The sequence below is a fragment of the Gymnogyps californianus genome, unplaced genomic scaffold (genome assembly GCF_018139145.2).
Source record: "Gymnogyps californianus isolate 813 unplaced genomic scaffold, ASM1813914v2 HiC_scaffold_94, whole genome shotgun sequence".
NCBI lineage: Eukaryota > Metazoa > Chordata > Aves > Accipitriformes > Cathartidae > Gymnogyps > Gymnogyps californianus.
This window is the reverse complement of record NW_026114487.1, coordinates 166,101-182,961: the sequence shown is the minus strand read 5'-3', so window position 1 is coordinate 182,961 and position 16,861 is coordinate 166,101. Positions and strand designations below refer to the sequence as shown.

The 16,861-nt window shown below is 44.0% G+C and overlaps 1 protein-coding gene across 1 annotated transcript in view; it reads left to right on the top strand.

The window, feature by feature from the left end:
• LOC127029288 (zinc finger protein 462-like) overlaps nucleotides 1-16,617 on the top strand; it is a gene marked incomplete at its 5' end in the record, with an annotated part of 29,396 nt that extends 12,779 nt beyond the window's left edge. Inside the window, 3 exons of the mRNA XM_050914855.1 lie at nucleotides 2,074-2,200; nucleotides 15,300-15,414; nucleotides 16,371-16,617. Coding sequence (XP_050770812.1) covers nucleotides 2,074-2,200; nucleotides 15,300-15,414; nucleotides 16,371-16,575 — 447 coding nt within the window. The remainder of the gene's footprint in view (nucleotides 1-2,073; nucleotides 2,201-15,299; nucleotides 15,415-16,370) is intronic.
• Between the last annotated feature and the right edge of the window lie 244 nt (nucleotides 16,618-16,861).

Below are 16,861 nucleotides of genomic sequence, written 5' to 3'. Positions count from 1 at the left end.
AGGCATTCATTCACTACTTCCCATCGGCAGGCTGATGTTTACAGCCATCTCCAGGAAAGCAGGGCTTCATCTTGCATAATGGATACTTGGGAAGACAAACACCATCACTCCGAACGTCCCCCCCTTCCTTCTTCTTCCCCCCAGCTTTATATGCTGAGCATGACATCATATGGTATGGAATATCCCTATGGTCAGTTGGGGTCAGCTGTCCCGGCTGTGTCCCCTCCCAGCTTCTTGTGCACCCCCAGCCTGCTTGCTGGCGGGGCAGCATGAGAAGCAAAAAAGGCCTTGATGCTGTGTAAGCATTGCTCAGCAATAATTAAAACATCCCTGTATTATCAACACTGTTTTCAGCACCAATCCAAAACATAGCCCCATACTAGTTACTATGAAGAAAATTAACTCTATCCCAGCCAAAACCAGTACAGGGAGAAAATATGATGAAAAAGCTCATGGGTCAAGATAAAGACAGGGAGATCACTTACCAGTTACTGTCAGGGTCAAACCAGATTTGACTTGGGGAAAATTAAGTTAATTTATTGACAATTAAAATAGAGTTGGATGGTGAGAAACAAATACAAAAAAACCTTAAACACCTTCCCCTCCCACCCCAGCCTATTTTTCCCAAGCTCAACTTCACTCCTTCCTTCCCAACTCCTCTACCTTCTCCCCCCACCCCGAGTGGCACAGGGGATATGGGGAATGGGGGTTGCAGTCATTTCATAACAGTTCCTCTCTGCCGCTCCTTCCTCCTCACACTTTTCCTCAGCTCCAGTGTAGGGTCCCTCCCACAGGGCACACAGTCCTTCACAAACTACTCCAGCATGGGTCCTCTCCACAGGTTGCAGTTCCTGTCAGGAGAACCTGCTTCTGCGTGGGCTCTCCATGGGCCGCAGTTCCTTCAGGGAATATCCACCTGCTCCAGTGTGGTCCTCGCCATGGGCTGCAGGGGAATCTCTGCTCTGGTGCCTGGAGCACCTCCTCCTCCTCCTTCTTCTCTGGCCTTGGTCTCTGCAGGGTTGTTTCTCACACTTTTTTTTCCTCACTCCTCACACTGCCATGCAGTGTTTTACCCTTTCTTAAATATGTTATCATAGAGGCACCACTGGCTTTGCTGATTGGCTCAGCTTTAGCCAGCCATGGGTCCGTTGTGGAGCTGGCTAGAATTGGCTCTGTCTGGCACAGGGCAGCTCCTGATCTCTTCTCACAATATGTACTGTCTTAAGTTATATGCTTGTATTGGGTGGATGTGGCAAGGTTTTTGTAGTGGGGGGGGCTGCAAGGGTGGCCTCTGTGGAAGGAGTTCAGGGGCTGCCCTGTGCCGGACAGAGATGGTTCCAGCCAGCTCAGTAATGGACCCACTGCTGACCAAAGCTGAGCCCATGAGTGAAGCTGGTGGCACCTCTGTGAGAACATATTTAAAAGGGCAGAAAATGACGGAGCGAGTAGGTGGGAATGCAGAGAGAATGAGGAAACTGAGAGGAGGAGGGAATCAGGGGAAACAACAGAGTAGGAGGTGCTCCATGGTGGAGCAGATACTCTCAAAGGGACTCCAGTCCATGGAGAACCCACACCAGGGCAACTATTCCCCCATTCCATGCCCCCCACCCCCAAATGTCCATAAGAACAGTTGATGGCTTGGGCTCTGTCTGTCAAAGTGGTCACTCAGGTCCCATCTTTTCACACATGAAGCTGAATAAAGCATTCACAAAGGATTTTTCTGCAGTGATGGTGTGCAATAGTGATGCTTGATCCTATCAGTTTTACACTCCCATGAAAGGGGGGATACAACAGAGTGCTTAGCATTGCTTGGATTTTTTACTTTCAATACGTCAAAATGAGGGAAGCTTCTCAAATAATAGGATCATTTTGAGAAGCAAAATGGAGAAATTTAGTATAAAAAAGGAAAGAAGAATCATTAACAGTGAATGTAATTGTGCTTGAAGGGAAATGAGTATTAATTTGACTAGGTGCCTGATAAATTTCCCATTTCAGCCTATAGCTTTGTTGGTGGGTTGTTGTTTTCAATAGTTGATGATGGTGTTTATTGTTGACAAAACCATTTCTTTTAAGGTGAGTCGTAATTTTGAGCTGGTTGGACGGGTTAACTTGGATCAGCTGGAACAAATGAAGGGAAAAACAGAGAGCTCCAGCAGCGACGAGGAAGAAAAGGAGTTAAGTCACAAGACTGAAGAGAGAGGTCAGTATAGTTGCTTTTTCTTTTATGCTGGATACTGTAATGGACCCTGCCAGTTCCATCAAGCAAGATCAACTGTTGACTCAACAGCAGATTCCTTAAGTCGTGGAAGCTTGTCAGTATGGGCAAAATAGAGCTTTTGCCAAGACACTTCCTGGAGGAATTTTGTGTTTCTAATGCTTATGACAAGATTTCTGTTTAAGAAACCAAATCATGCTCCAAAAAAAAAAAATGTTATGAGAAAATACTGGTAATATCTTTGACTGTGCAGATAACTATGAGGGCTTAGGAAAATACATAAGTGGAATATTTTAGTGGGCTGTCAGATTATTCTGTGTTGGTAACCCATGTTCAGCTTTGCTGCTCCACATTATACCAGTGAGGGATATAGTTCAGTGGCCAAGCTTATTTTGGGGCTATTGTCTGCCCACTGTCTGCCCAGTGCTTATAAAGCATTCCTTCCCTCCTTTTTGTGAGAGTGACCCTTTTGCCATCACTTTGGTCGGCAACTCTGAAGACAGGGTAGTTCCATTCCTTACCTCTAAACCATCGTTCCAACTCTGTACTTTACATTTCTGCCTAAATTCACATCTATGAATAATCCCACTGAGTTCAGTAAGTCTTATTCATGTGTTTATTGTTCAGATGGTTAGCTGAGTAGGGATAAAGAAAGGTAGTTCTTGGTGAATTGGACTGTGAGGGGGGGTTGTGTGTTTTTGTGTTTGGGGTTATTTTGCATTTAATGTTAAAATCATTTTAGTGCAAATATCTGGTTGTCCTGGTTTTGGCTGGGATAGAGTTAATTTTCTTCTCAGTAGCTGGTACAGTGCTGTGTTTTGGATTTACTGTGAGAATAATGTTGATAACACACTGATGTTTTAGTTGTTGCTAAGTAGCACTTATCCTAAGTTAAGGACTTTCCAGTTTCCCATGCTCTGCCAGCAAGCAGGTGTACAAGAAGCTGGGAGGGAGCATAGCCAGGACAGCTGACCTGAACTAGCCAAAGGGATATTCCATACCATGGAACCTCATGCCCAGTATATAAACAGGGGGGAGTTGGCTGGGAGGGGCGGATTGCTGCTTGGGCATCGGTCAGCGGGTGGTGAGCAATTGCATTGTGCATCACTTGTCTTTTCTTGGGTTTTATTTCTCTCTTTCTTTTTGTTATCTCCCTTTTCATTACTATTATTATTATTATATTTCATTACTATTATTACTGTTAGTATTATATTTTAATTTAGTTATTAAACCATTCTTATCTCAACCCATGAGTTTTACCTTCTTTCACTATCCTCCTCCCAATCCCACTGGGAGCGGGGGGAGTGAGGAAGCAGCTGTGTGGTGCTTAGCTGCTGACTGGGGTTAAACCATGACAGTCTGTTTTGGCACCCAATGTGAGGCCCGAAGGGTTGAGATAACAACAGATCTCACCACAGCGTGTTAAACTGAACTTGTTATAAGCATTCATTATATTAGTTTAATAGTTGCTGGTCACAATGTTGATCCATTGGCTCTTAGAGTTGTGGCATTCGTTCTTAGAGTTGTGCTATGTATCACCTCACTTGCTGTATATAGTCCCTGTGCTGCTGCTTGTCACCCATAAGGTGAGGTGGATTAAGGTTTTTGCTTTGCTGTACTATATGTAACACTCGCTTATGTATGATGAAATTATTGGTTGTGGGACTAATCCAGTATTTGTACTCAGCATTGCCGTCACCTCTGTACTTCAGGCGCCATCTATCGGAAACTATTAATAATTACACCCTTTACCTTTTCTCCTCGGAGAGCCAATCTATGGGGGAGACACCTTCCTTCACCTTCCCCTCCTCCTCCAGGCTAATTACAGTAGTGTTTGAGAATTTTGAGAATTTTGCATATCCTTGGAATTTTGAAACTAACATGGTCCTATTGCTAGGAACTAGCTTGTTCCTGAATGTGGTTCAGGTCTTGTTCAGGGTTAAACAACTACTTAAGAGGATCACCCAGAGATATGCCCCAAGGCTGGAGAGTTATGAGTGGCAGGGTGTGTGGGGTAGCATGGGCAAATGCCTAGGATGGTGGGCACCTCCAGTGTTTTGGAACTTCACCCTTGAACAAGTGCAGAATCCTGAAAAACTAGTAGAACATTTGGGAAAAGTATGCTGTCACCCCGACAGTTCCAGGGAGACACAAATCACTGCAATGTGCTGGGGCCTGGCCCCTGCCTACCGAGCCCTGTTCAACACTATTCAGTACCCTCAAGGGGAAGCAAAGGTCTCTGGATCTGACAACAAAATGACAGGCACTGCTACTCCAACCCCGGCGACAGCCACTCCAGCCACTCCAGCCCCAACGACAGGCACTATGGTTACTCCAACCCCCATGACAGGCACTGCAGCCACTCCAACGCCCGTCACAGGTACCGCAGCCACTCCAGCCCCAACGACAGGCACTATGGTTACTCCAACCCCCATGACAGGCACTGCAGCCACTCCAACGCCCGTCACAGGTACCGCAGCCGCTCCAACTCCAGTGACAGGCACTACAGTTACTCCAACCCCCGTGACAGGCATTGCAGCTGAACCAGAGAACCAACCCATGCCAGTATGTCACCCTTGTACAGAAGAAGAAATATACAAAAAACCCAGCTCGCTTAGCAAAGGATGAAGGTGAACCAGGGTCATCACGAGAACAGGAGGAAGAGGCAGAACCAGAGATAATCATCCGATCCCTATCCTTGAGTGAGCTGCGGGATATGCGAAAAGACTTCAGCCATCGTCCAGGCGAGCACATTATCACCTGGCTCCTCTGATGCTGGGATAACGGAGCCAGTAGCTTGGAATTAGAGGGTAAGGAAGCCAAGCAGCTGGGATCCCTTTCTAGGGAAGGGGGCATTGATAAAGCGATTGGAAAAAAGACCCAAGCCCTCAGCCTCATGAGGCGAGTTCTGTCAGGCGTGAGGGCAAGGTATCCCTTCAAGGAAGATGTCATATGTCATCCAAGCAAGTGGACCAACATGGAGAGAGGTATCCAGTACCTTAGGGAATTAGCCGTGCAGGAGATGGTTTATTATGACCCAGACAATGTGCAGTTACCAACAGATCCAGACGAAGTCCACTGCACACGACCCATGTGGTGGAAGTTTACACAGAGTGCACCATCATCCTATGCCAACTCATTGACAGTAATGGACTGGAAAGACGAAGAGGGACCAACAGTGGATGAATTGGCTGGCTGACTCCAGCAATACAAAGAAAGTGTCTCTTCCTCCCTCACCTCAGCAGTGGAGAAACTGCCAGACCTACTAGCCGAGAAACTGTCCCGAGAGTTCCAGCAATTTGAGGATAAGTTCTGCCTCCCACCTGTATGGACCAATATCTCAGCTATTAGGAATAAGCTTCCCTCTGCTCAAGAGAGAGGAGATGATAGAAAGTACACATCACGGGGTACCCTGTGGACCTACCTGCGTGACCATGGAGAGGATATGATGAAGTGGGATGCAAAACCTACCTCGGTCCTAGATGCATGGGTACGTGAATTGCAAGGAAAAAAACAATCACAAATGAGGGTTCTTCCAGGAAAACTGCTGCTCCAATCGCCGGTGGGCTGTCTGAGCAGTGTGGCAGACAGAGTGGAAGGGCTGATCTTACTCCTGATCCTATGAGAAGGAATTCTAATCCGTTTTTACCAAAAGTGAGTGGAGAATCCTACGACCAGGACTAGAGGGGCCCTGCCTCCAGCCAGGCGGAGGAAAGGGACAACCAGGTTTATTGGACTGTGCGGATCCAATGGCCTGGCACATCGGACCCACAGGAGTATAAGGCTCTAGTGGACACCGGGGCACAGTGTACCTCAATGCCATCAAGTTATAATGGGGTAGAACCCATTTGTATTTCTAGTGTGACAGGGGGAATCCCAGCAGCTAACTGTATTGGAGGCTGAAATAAGCCTAACTGGGAATGAGTGGCAAAAGCACACCATTGTGACTGGCCCAGAGGCCCCATGCATCCTTGGCATAGACTATCTCAGGAGAGGGTATTTCAAGGACCCAAAGGGGTATCGGTGGGCCTTTGGTATAGCTGCCTTGGAGACAGAGGGAATTGTCCTCTGGACAAAACAGTTGTCCACCTTGCCCGGTCTCTCAGAGGACCCTTCGGTTGTGGGGTTGCTGAGGGTGGAAGAACAGGTGACAATCGCTACCACAGCAGTGCACCGGCGGCAATATCGCACCAACCGAGACTCCCTGATTCCCATCCATATCCTGATACGTCAACTGGAGAGCCAATGAGTGATGAGCAGGACTCTCTCGACCTTTAATAGCCCCATATGGCCAGTGCGAAAGTCTAATGGAGAGCGGAGACTAACAGTAGGCTATCGTAGCCTGAATGAAGTCACGCTGCCACTGAGTGCTGCTGTGCCAGACATGCTAGAACTTCAATATGAACTGGAGTCAAAGGCAGCCAAGTGGTACGCCACAAGTGATATCGCTAATGCATTTTTCTCAATCCCTTTGGCAGCCGAGTGCCGGCCACACTTTGCTTTCACTTGGAGGGGCGTCCAGTACACCTGGAATCGACTGCCCCAGGGGTGGAAACACAGCCCCACCATTTGCCATGGAGTGATCCAGAATGCACTGGAACAGGGTGAAGCTCCAGAACACCTGCAGTACATTGATGACATCATCGTATGGGGCAACACAGCAGAAGAAGTTTTTGAGAAAGGGAAGAAAATAATCCAAATCCTTCTGAAAGCCGGTTTTGCCATAAAACAGAGTAAGGTGAAGGGACCCGCACAGGAGATCCAGTTTTTAGGAATAAAATGGCAAGATGGACGTCATCACATCCCAATGGATGTGATCAACAAAATAGCAGCTATGTCTCCACTGACTAGTAAACAGGAAACGCAAGCTTTCTTAGGCATTGTGGGTTTTTGGAGAATGCATATTCCAAATTATAGTCTGATTGTAAACCCTCTCTATCAAGTGACCTGGAAGAAGAATGATTTTAAATGGGACCCTGAGCAACAACAGGCCTTGGGCCAGCCCAGGCAGGACCAGATGTTAAAAAGGTGCTCTATACTGCAGCCGGGGAGAATGGCCCTACCTGGAGTCTCTGGCAGAAAGCACCAGGGGAGACCCGAGGCCGACCCTTAGGGTTTTGGAGTCGGGGATATCGAGGATCTGAGGCCTGCTATACTCCAACTGAAAAGGAGATATTAGCAGCACATGAAGGAGTTTGAGCTGCCTCGGAAGTGGTTAGTACTGAAACACAGCTCCTATTAGCACCCTGACTGCCAGTGCTGGGCTGGATGTTCAAAGGGAAGGTCCCTTCTACACATCATGCAACTGATGCTACATGGAGTAAGTGGGTTGCACTGATCACACAATGAAGTCGAATAGGAAACCCCAGGTGCCCAGGAATCCTGGAAGTGATCACAGACTGGCCAGAAGGCAAAGATTTTGGAATATCGCCAGAGGAGGAGGTGACGCATGCTGAAGAGGCCCCACTGTATAATAAACTGCCAAAAAATGAGAAGCAATATGCCCTGTTCACTGATGGGTCCTGTCGCATTGTGGGAAAATATTGGAGGTGGAAGGCGGCTGTATGGAGTCCTATAGGACAAGTTGCAGAAACTGCAGAAGGAGAAGGTGAATTGAGTCAGTTTGCAGAGGTGAAAGCCATCCAGCTGGCTTTAGACATTGCTGAACGAAAAAAGTGGCCAATGCTTTATCTCTATACTGACTTGTGGATGGTGGCAAATACTCTGTGGGGGTGGTTGCAGCAATGGAAGCGGAGTAACTGGCAATGCAGAGGTAAACCCATCTGGGCTGCTGCATTGTGGCAAGATATTGCTGCCCGGCTAGAGAACTTGGTTGTGAAAGTACGTCACGTAGATGCCCACGTACCCAAGAGCCGGGCCACTGAAGAACATCAAAACAATCAACAGGTAGACAAGGCTGCTAGGGTTGAAGTAGCTCAGGTAGATCTGGATTGGCAACATAAGGGTGAATTATTTCTGGCTTGGTGGGCCCATGACACCTCAGGCCATCAAGGAAGAGATGCAACATATAGATGGGCTCGTGATGAACAGGTGGACCTGACCATGGACACTATTGCACAGCTTATCCATGAATGTGAAACATGTGCTGCAATCAAGCAAGACAAGCGGTTAAAGACATGGCAACCCAGGAAGAATTGAGTCAGACAATGGGACTCATTTCCGAAACAATCTCATAGACACCTGGGCCAAAGAGCATGCACCAGCCTCTGGGAAAATCGAGCGATACAATGGGTTGTTAAAGACTACATTGGGAGCAATGGGGGGTGGGACTTTCAAACATTGGGATACACATTTAGCAAAAGCCACCTGGTTAGTCAATACTAGAGGATCTGTCAATCGAGCTGGCCCTGCCCAATCAGAACTTTTATGTACTGTAGAAGGGGATAAAGTTCCTGTAGTGCACATAAAAAATATGCTAGGGAAGACAGTCTGGGTTACTCCTGCCTCAGGCAAAGGCAAACCCATTCGTGGGATCGCTTTTGCTCAAGGACCTGGGTGCACTTGGTGGGTGATGCGGAAGGATGGGGAAGTCCGATGTGTGCCTCAAGGGGATTTGATTTTAGGTGAGAATAGGCAGTGAATTAAATTGTATGATGTTGATTGCTAAATAACCCTGCCACTGTATGTCATCATTATTGTGATTGTTATATACTATATTAATGGTATTACAATAAGAATCACTTAGATTATTGAAGAATGAACTTTGATAAAACCGACCAAAGCGCAGTATTGATGGAACCAGGACTGACTGCAGCATGCAACAATCCAACACTGCACACCATCCTCCTGCTGCGCCCAATGTCACCCGCCCACCACACCACAGCGAAGCCCGATCCTGTTCTGCCGACTGAGCGGACTTCGTACCATCCCTCCTGCCCAGACAAACTGTTATGACAGATGGAGCCCAAAGTCATGGACTGAATGAACTCAACAGACATTTTATAGGGATGGCCCATAGACTGCGGGAATGATATCTGTGTGTATATATTAAAAGACAGGAAAAGTGGTGGTGATTAATTGGAAATGTATCAGAAAGTGTGGGATCTGGGCATGACGTAAATGGTATAGAATAAGGGGTGGATACTGTCCTGGTTTCAGCTGGGATAGAGTTAATTATTTTCTTCCTAGTAGCTGGTACAGTGCTGGGTTTTGGATTTAGGGTGAGAATGATGTTGATAACACTCTGAGGTTTTAGTTGTTGCTAAGTAGTGCTTATCTTAAGCCAAGGACTTTCCAGTTTCCTATGCTCTGCCAGCAAGCAGGTGTGCAAGAAGCTGGGAGGGAGCATGGCCAGGGCAGCTGACCCCAACTAGCCAAAAGGGTATTCCATACCATGGAACATCATGCCCAGTATATAAACAGGGGGGAGTTGGCCAGGAGGGGCGGATCGCTGCTCTGGCATCGGTCAGCAGGTGGTGAGCAATTGTATTGTGCATCACTGGGGTTTTTTTCTTTGTTTTCCCCTCTTTTTTTTTTTTTTGTTATATTCCTTTTCATTACTATTATTATTATTATATTTCATTATTATTATTGTTAGTATTATATTTTACTTTAGTTATTAAACCGTTAACCCACAAGTTCTACCTTCTTTCCCGATTCTCCTCCCCATCCCACTGGGCGTGGGGTGGAGTGAGGGAGCGGCTGCGTGGTGCTTAGTTGCTGACTGGGGTTAAACCACGACACTGGTCCTGACTGGAATACTCCATGTATTCTCAAAGTCTGCTCTATAGTGCATGACTTCATCAACTGAATGCAATATGTTTGCAATTCTTGTTCAACAGTAAAAGGAGCTTGATTTGAACTAATAACTGCAGTGAGCCTTTGTCATGCCTAATCAATCACCAGGTTCCAGGGGTCATCTAACCTCCTGATGCTGACTGCAGGGTGCCAAGTTTCTGTGTACTTATAACTAAAAGCATGCTGCCATGTTTACCTTTTTCCTTTTGAAATTTCAGTTTTCAATTTAAAGCTCATTTCAAGTTCATTCAAGAGTTGTTCACAAAAGAAACCATGTCTCCCCAGGTATTTTCAAACCTGTAAAAGTTAAGATTGCTAGATTCACAAGCAGTTTACAGAACATGAAGGGGCCATTAACGCAACATTTAATGGCCAGTGTGACTGGTGATATCTTTATTTAATGAGGAAGAAAGTGAGTTAGATAGGAAACAACTTTTATTGAAAAACATCCTCCATGAGATCTTTGTTAGCAGCCCTAAAAGAAATCAGGAGACGAGCAGGAGGGATGTTGGTTTCACACGTTCCAAAGTTTGACATTATTAACTCTGCACTCTCATGTGGAAGTTTGTTCAAGTGTGTGTTCAGTGGGGGATGTGACCCTAAGAGCTTCAGAGCTGAAAGAATGAGTCTAATTTGACTAAAGGACCAGCTTCCCCTAACTTGCAGCTGTAGCAGACATTAATGTTTTGTGTAGACCAGCAGCTAGAAAGGGATGAAGAGTCATGCTGTCTTTGTGAGGATTACATCAGCACTACACACAAGCACAGGTGCTGAAATGACCCTGGAAACAATGGTATCCAGACAGAGAAAAAGAAGGTACTATCAGCTGAGCCTCATAAATCCCTATAAACTCTACCATGGGAGAAAAAAAAAATAAAATTAAGATCATCATTTAAATTGGCTTCAGGATGCTGGAGATTCTTGACAATTAGTATGAAAATGTAAGAATACCACTTTCTAGGTTGGAGATTTAAATTTGCAGGGAGAAACAGACATAACTGTGCTTTGTGTGATCAGTAACTAAGCTAGGTATAATGTTTTAGCAATTTTGTTTATATTTTATTTTTTTACCTGCAGTCTCCTTTAATATCTGTGATTGGCTGAAAAATCTGTATTTGACTGTTCAAATGAGTGATCTAAAAATCATGCTTATTTCCCAAATTTTATTTCACTGCTGTTCTTTCCCAGCTTCCCTTTAGAAGTGACAGTTGTTAATTTTTCTCCTTTTCAGGTAATATCAGTTCTAATTTTTAATTTTTTTTTATTAGAGTGGATAAAAATATGGAAAGTCCTTATGCCATCTACCTTTATAAAAGTCCAAGTTCTATTGACTTTATCTTTTGTGAAATGGTATCTTGCACCTTATAGTGGTGGTCTTCAAGTGTCCAATTGACACAGGTGCTGAAGACATGGTGTCCTGGTTTCAGCTGGGACAGAGTTAACTCTCTTCTTAGTAGCTGGTACAGTGCTGTGTTTTGGATTTAGTGTGAGAATGATGTTGATAACACTCTGATGTTTTAGTTGTTGCTAAGGAGCGCTTATCTTAAGCCAAGGACTTTTCAGTTTCCCATGCTCTGCCAGCAAGCAGCTGTGCAAGAAGCTGGGAGGGAGCATAGCTGGGGCAGCTGACCCCAACTAGCCAAAGGGCTATTCCATGCCATGGAACCTCATGCCCAGTATATAAACAGGGGGGAGTTGGCCAGGAGGCACGGATCGTGGCTCGGGAACTAACTGAGCATCGGTCAGCGGGTGGTGAGCAATTGCATTGTGCATCAGTGGTTTTTTTTTTTTTTCCTTCCCCCATTCCTTTTTTTGTTATATTCCTTTTCATTACTATTATTATTATTGTATTTCATTATTACTATTGTTAGTATTATATTTTACTTTAGTTATTAAACTGTTCTTATCTCAACCCACGAGTTTTACTTTTTTTTTTCCCCTTTCCTCCTCCCCACCCCACTGGGAGGGGGAAGGGGGAAGCGGCTGCGTGGTGCTGAGTTGCTGACTGGGGTTAAACCATGACACATGGCTACATGGCTTGGGTGCAGTGTCACATGTTAACATCATGTTCTAGTTGATATTCAGAAACTGCTTCCAATTCAAAAAAAATTTTCACCCTATTAGGATAGGACTATACCTGTGCTCGTAAATATTGCCTGTAACAGTAGCTAATGTTGTCACAGCTTTCAAACTGCACCAAACTGTAATGTCTTATACCACTTGGATGCTTTTGCTGATTTTAGTCTTCATGGTGTTACCAGGAGGTGGGATTTGCCTAGAGTGTATCTTCAGTCTCTGAGTATCTGGGAGGAAATGCTGGCTCAACACTCTGAAGTCCATGACTTCAGCAGAGCCAGGATTTCTTCCTGTGAGTCAAGCTGTGGCCTAGATTGACAGCTTAAGACTAATGTCTGCTATACTGAGTCGTTGCAAAGAATGAGCTGTTGGGACATTGGACCAAAGAATCATTATTCCTTCTTGGAGAAGGAGGAGTTGGGCATGCCATCTTAGCAGAGCTCAACTGCTGTGTCAGTTGGGAAGGTGTTGTGGGTTAACCCCAGTGGGCATTTAAACCCCACACAGCCGCTTGCTTGTTCCCTCTGCAGTGGGATGGGGGAGAGAATCGGAAGGGTAAAAGTGAGAAAAATTGTGGGTTGAGATAAAGACAGTTTAATAGGGAAAGCAAAAGCCACACGCACAAGCAAAGCAAAATAAGGAATTCATTCACTAATTCCCATCAGCAGACAGATGTTCAGCCATCTCCAGGAAAGCAGGGCTCCATCACGCATAACGGTAACTTGGGAAGACAAAACACCATAACTCCAAACGTCCCCCCCTTCCTTCTTCTTCCCAAACCTTTTATTGCTGAGCATGATGTCATGTGGTGTGGGATATCACTATGGTCAGTTGGGGTCAGCTGTCCCAGCTGTGTCCCCTCCCAACTTCTTGTGCACCCCCAGCCTCCTCGCTGGCAGGGCAATGTGAGAAGCAGAGAAGGCCTTGACTCTGTGTAAGCACTGCTCAGCAATAACTAAAACATCCCTGTGTTATCATCAACACTGTTTTGGTCACAAATCCAAAACACAGCACCATATAGGCTACTATGAAGAAAACTTTATTCCAGCCAAAACCAGTACAGAAAGGAAAGGAATCGTTGGTTGCTGGTAAAGGACAAAAGAAAATATTTGGACCTGGAAGGAAGAAGATGAGCGTGGAAAAGGATTAAGTTATTCATCTGAGATACTCTAGGGAAAGAATAGCTGTTCTTGCCAGAAGTTGCATCCCAGAGGGACTGTCTGTCTCTACTGACCTTTATATCTTACTTTTAAAAGAAATCTGAATCTTTTTCTCTGTTTTTTTTTCTTCAGTAGATAAAAATAAGTGTGCATGTGTATTTGTGTGTGTAATGCGGGAAAATCAAATGCAAGTCAGGTGTCTATGCAATATGTTACCCCTATTTTGTAGACCCCAGGTAAGTGCATGGCCTGATTACTCTTTCTGGGAGGCAGTCTGAATTCACAGTCCAAGAAACCAAACTAATCAGGGACTCATGGGGAAGTAGGTGGGAACATATAATGTATTCAGAAGGGACAGCAGAATTATTAGGGTAGTGCTTGTTAATGGGAATTATAAGTATAAATTCTCCCTATTCATTTGAGCAAAATAGGCTCTATTATGTCTGCACAGTCCTAAAATAAATGTCCTATTGTCTACTGTACTCTGGATTTGTTCTTGTACAGAAGAGCAGCTGTCACCTTCAAAACTTCTACCCTCCGTAGGTGTTGGATTAGTCATGGTACAGGGGCAATGTGTTTCAGTGGTATTTATAAATTTGGACCATGTATATGGTATTAACTGTAGGAGTCAGATCCAGATGTGAATGGAGCCCATGGCACTGACTTTCTTTCTGTTGCTCATATCAGGAGGGGACCTTGCTTTGTTGTTGTTTAACCACATAGTAAATCACTGATGCTAAGAAATATGAAATAAGTTTTTTTCTTCTAGATGGAAGGGATTTAAAAAAAAAAGTGTAAAGAACCATTCCATCTAGAATTTTAATAAAGGGCAACCAGTGGGAAACATGTAGCAAAAATACCTTTCCAAAATTTAACATATAGAGAAGAAAAGTGAGCACATGGGCGGTTCTGAGTTTATAGGTTGATCTCTAATGGAGTAAATTTGAGAGTGAAGAAACCAAATGAGCAGATATAAGAACTGAAATGAAGCAAAATCCCTTTTCTTTCATTATGTAATTTGGGAGGAGTCAGAAAGACATTCTGTTGATTTCTTACTTAAGATAATTCCTGCTAAGAAATTAATGCTCTGAGTATATGCTGTCTCATTTCCAGTGAAAAGAATGAAGCGAGATGGTCCATGCAATTATTTTTAAAGGCTTATGTGGTGATCTTAATTTATTAGAAAATTTTTCATCTTTTGTTAAAGCTGGCTCTTTTCACATGGGGATTGGCTTTCAGAAATGCTGTCCCCTCAGCTGCCAGTGACTTTGGATGTAAAGCTAGGTGCTTGACACTTCTGCAAATGAGGCCCTAAATGTTTTGTATAAATTATTAGGTTCAGATGAAACACCTGTGCAGTTAAGATACCATCCTTTCAGTGATATTCTCTTATTCATGAGACTTCATGTTGAGGGAATGACAATTTCTTATGAGTATCAGATGCCAAGTATACCAAGTCTCCATTTCCTAAGATTTGCACCACTGATTTGAAAATTACATATTGACTCAAGTTTTCTCTTTTGGTTTTGCTTTCAAGCTATTTCCACACTAAACTCTCAGTGCTGGTTTTGACATAAAACCCCACAATCTCTTCACTTGTTCAAATACAGGGAGCAATAAAACATCTCTGCAAATAGATATAACAAACTTAAATGGAGGATGGGATTTTTCAGCTGCAATGTGTGTTGTGACTTTTCAGGATGGCTCTGTAGCTTCTTGAAATCCTGGTCACTTCAGAGAACCTCAGTTCACTTTTAGGTATTAATACAAAATCTTGGCTGTTCATGTAGGTGTCTAAGTGGGAAGCACTCCATTATTTTGAAAGTGTGTGTGTGTGTGTGTGTGTCCCATTTCCATATTGTAGTTAATTGACCTTTTCTCATAGTGGTGGTTATAGAATTTTCACACCTTGCATTTTTAGGATAGGGAGGACAATTTCAGAAATGCCTACTTTTTTAAAGGAAAATCTTTTGCTTCTTTGGGATATTTTTTCTTCCCTGAAGGGCAGCAGGGAAGATCAGAGTAGAATCATAAAGGTCCCTTCTTGCCCTGATGCTCATGAATGTGCAGATAATTTCATTCTCTCCCAGAGTCCATGATGTATCCTGACAGTGGAGCTCCAGAGAAGCGCTTTCCATGTGAGTTCTGTGGCCGATCATTTACAGAGGGCTCTGATTGGGAACGACATGTGCTGAGGCATGGCATGTAAGTTGGTTTGCAGACTCCTTTGCATAACAGCCAAATGTAACAGTTGATCTTTGTACATCTCCCCACCCATTCCTCCCTTCCCCCCAAAAAAACCTGTAATGAAAGCAAACACAGGGATATGACAGATTATTCTAACAAGAGAAGAATTCTGTCTAACAAACACATTGTTGGATGCAATTATCAGATGTATTTACTCAACTAGATGCTTCTGTCCATCCTGTTTGACCCAGGAACCCAGAAATCCAAGGTAACTGTTGTTTTTAAACCTGTACCTGAATATCTCCATATGTCCAAACATCCTTCCAGTTTCAGGTCTAGATCAGACCTCAAACTGAAAGAAACTTTTATCTACAGATGGCCAAGGGTTTCCAGAATACAGATCGTTCCAGAAATTCCCTCTGTTTGGGAGCTAAAATCTAGTGTTATCAAATCCAAATTGCAACTAAACTTGGAGTTCCAGTGCAAAGAATTATGTACAGAGAAGTGTTAAGGGCTTCAAGTGAAGGAAAATCTCAATAAGTGTGCTCTCTCCCCAAAAAGCACATGATGAAGTTAATAACAAATATCTTTTCCTTTCATGCTCATAAATATCAGTCCATGCTGTGAAATAATAGGCATCTCTGGAACATTAATTTTCCTTCTCTTGACAAAGTTCTGTTCAGTAGAACAGATGTCTTTGATGACTAGAGTTTCTTCAAAGAGGAGATCTCAGCCAGGATTACTGGCATGTGGAAGACATTTGAATGTAATATTGTAGCTAGGCTGTGGAGGGATAAAGGGTAAGAGAAAGTATTATTTATTGTCTGTTTAAATAAAAGTACTTGAAATGTTGCAAGTTTTAATAAGATTTATTGGTTTGTTAACTGTTTGGGAGAAGTACTCTCCTTATTTCCTTGTATCCAAAGCATGTTTGGATTGTAAAGGTTTCCATTTTCTGCTGCTTGGATTTTCAGGGCTCTGAATGAAAGTAAGCAAGGGACCAGAGAGGACAGAAAACTGAAGGAGAACACAGAAAAGACTGTTAATACACTGACAGTAGAAGAAAAGGAAAGCACTGAGAAAATGGTGCTGGACTTGTCCCACAACAGTGAAACTACAGTCAGTGTTGTAGCTGCTGACAAACCTCTCCAAGAGACCTCAGAGGCCAAAAATGAATAAAAATTTGATGTGATTTTAATGAACTTACTTGAACAGTGGTGAATGGGAAGGGATGGGCAGGTGGGGTGGGCAGAAGGAAGAAACAAAGCTGCTTTTAGGAATGAATGATCTATTTTCAAAGCACTGGTACCTATGTGAGTGTGTGTATATTAAAGTTAATTAAATGATGGAATAAGTGGTTCCATTATATCACTGCATCTTTTCTTCTGGATCTTGACAATGGGAAGTTACATTCATGTTGGACTAATGAAACAACTCCCTGTGTCTCTACATTACACAATGTGCT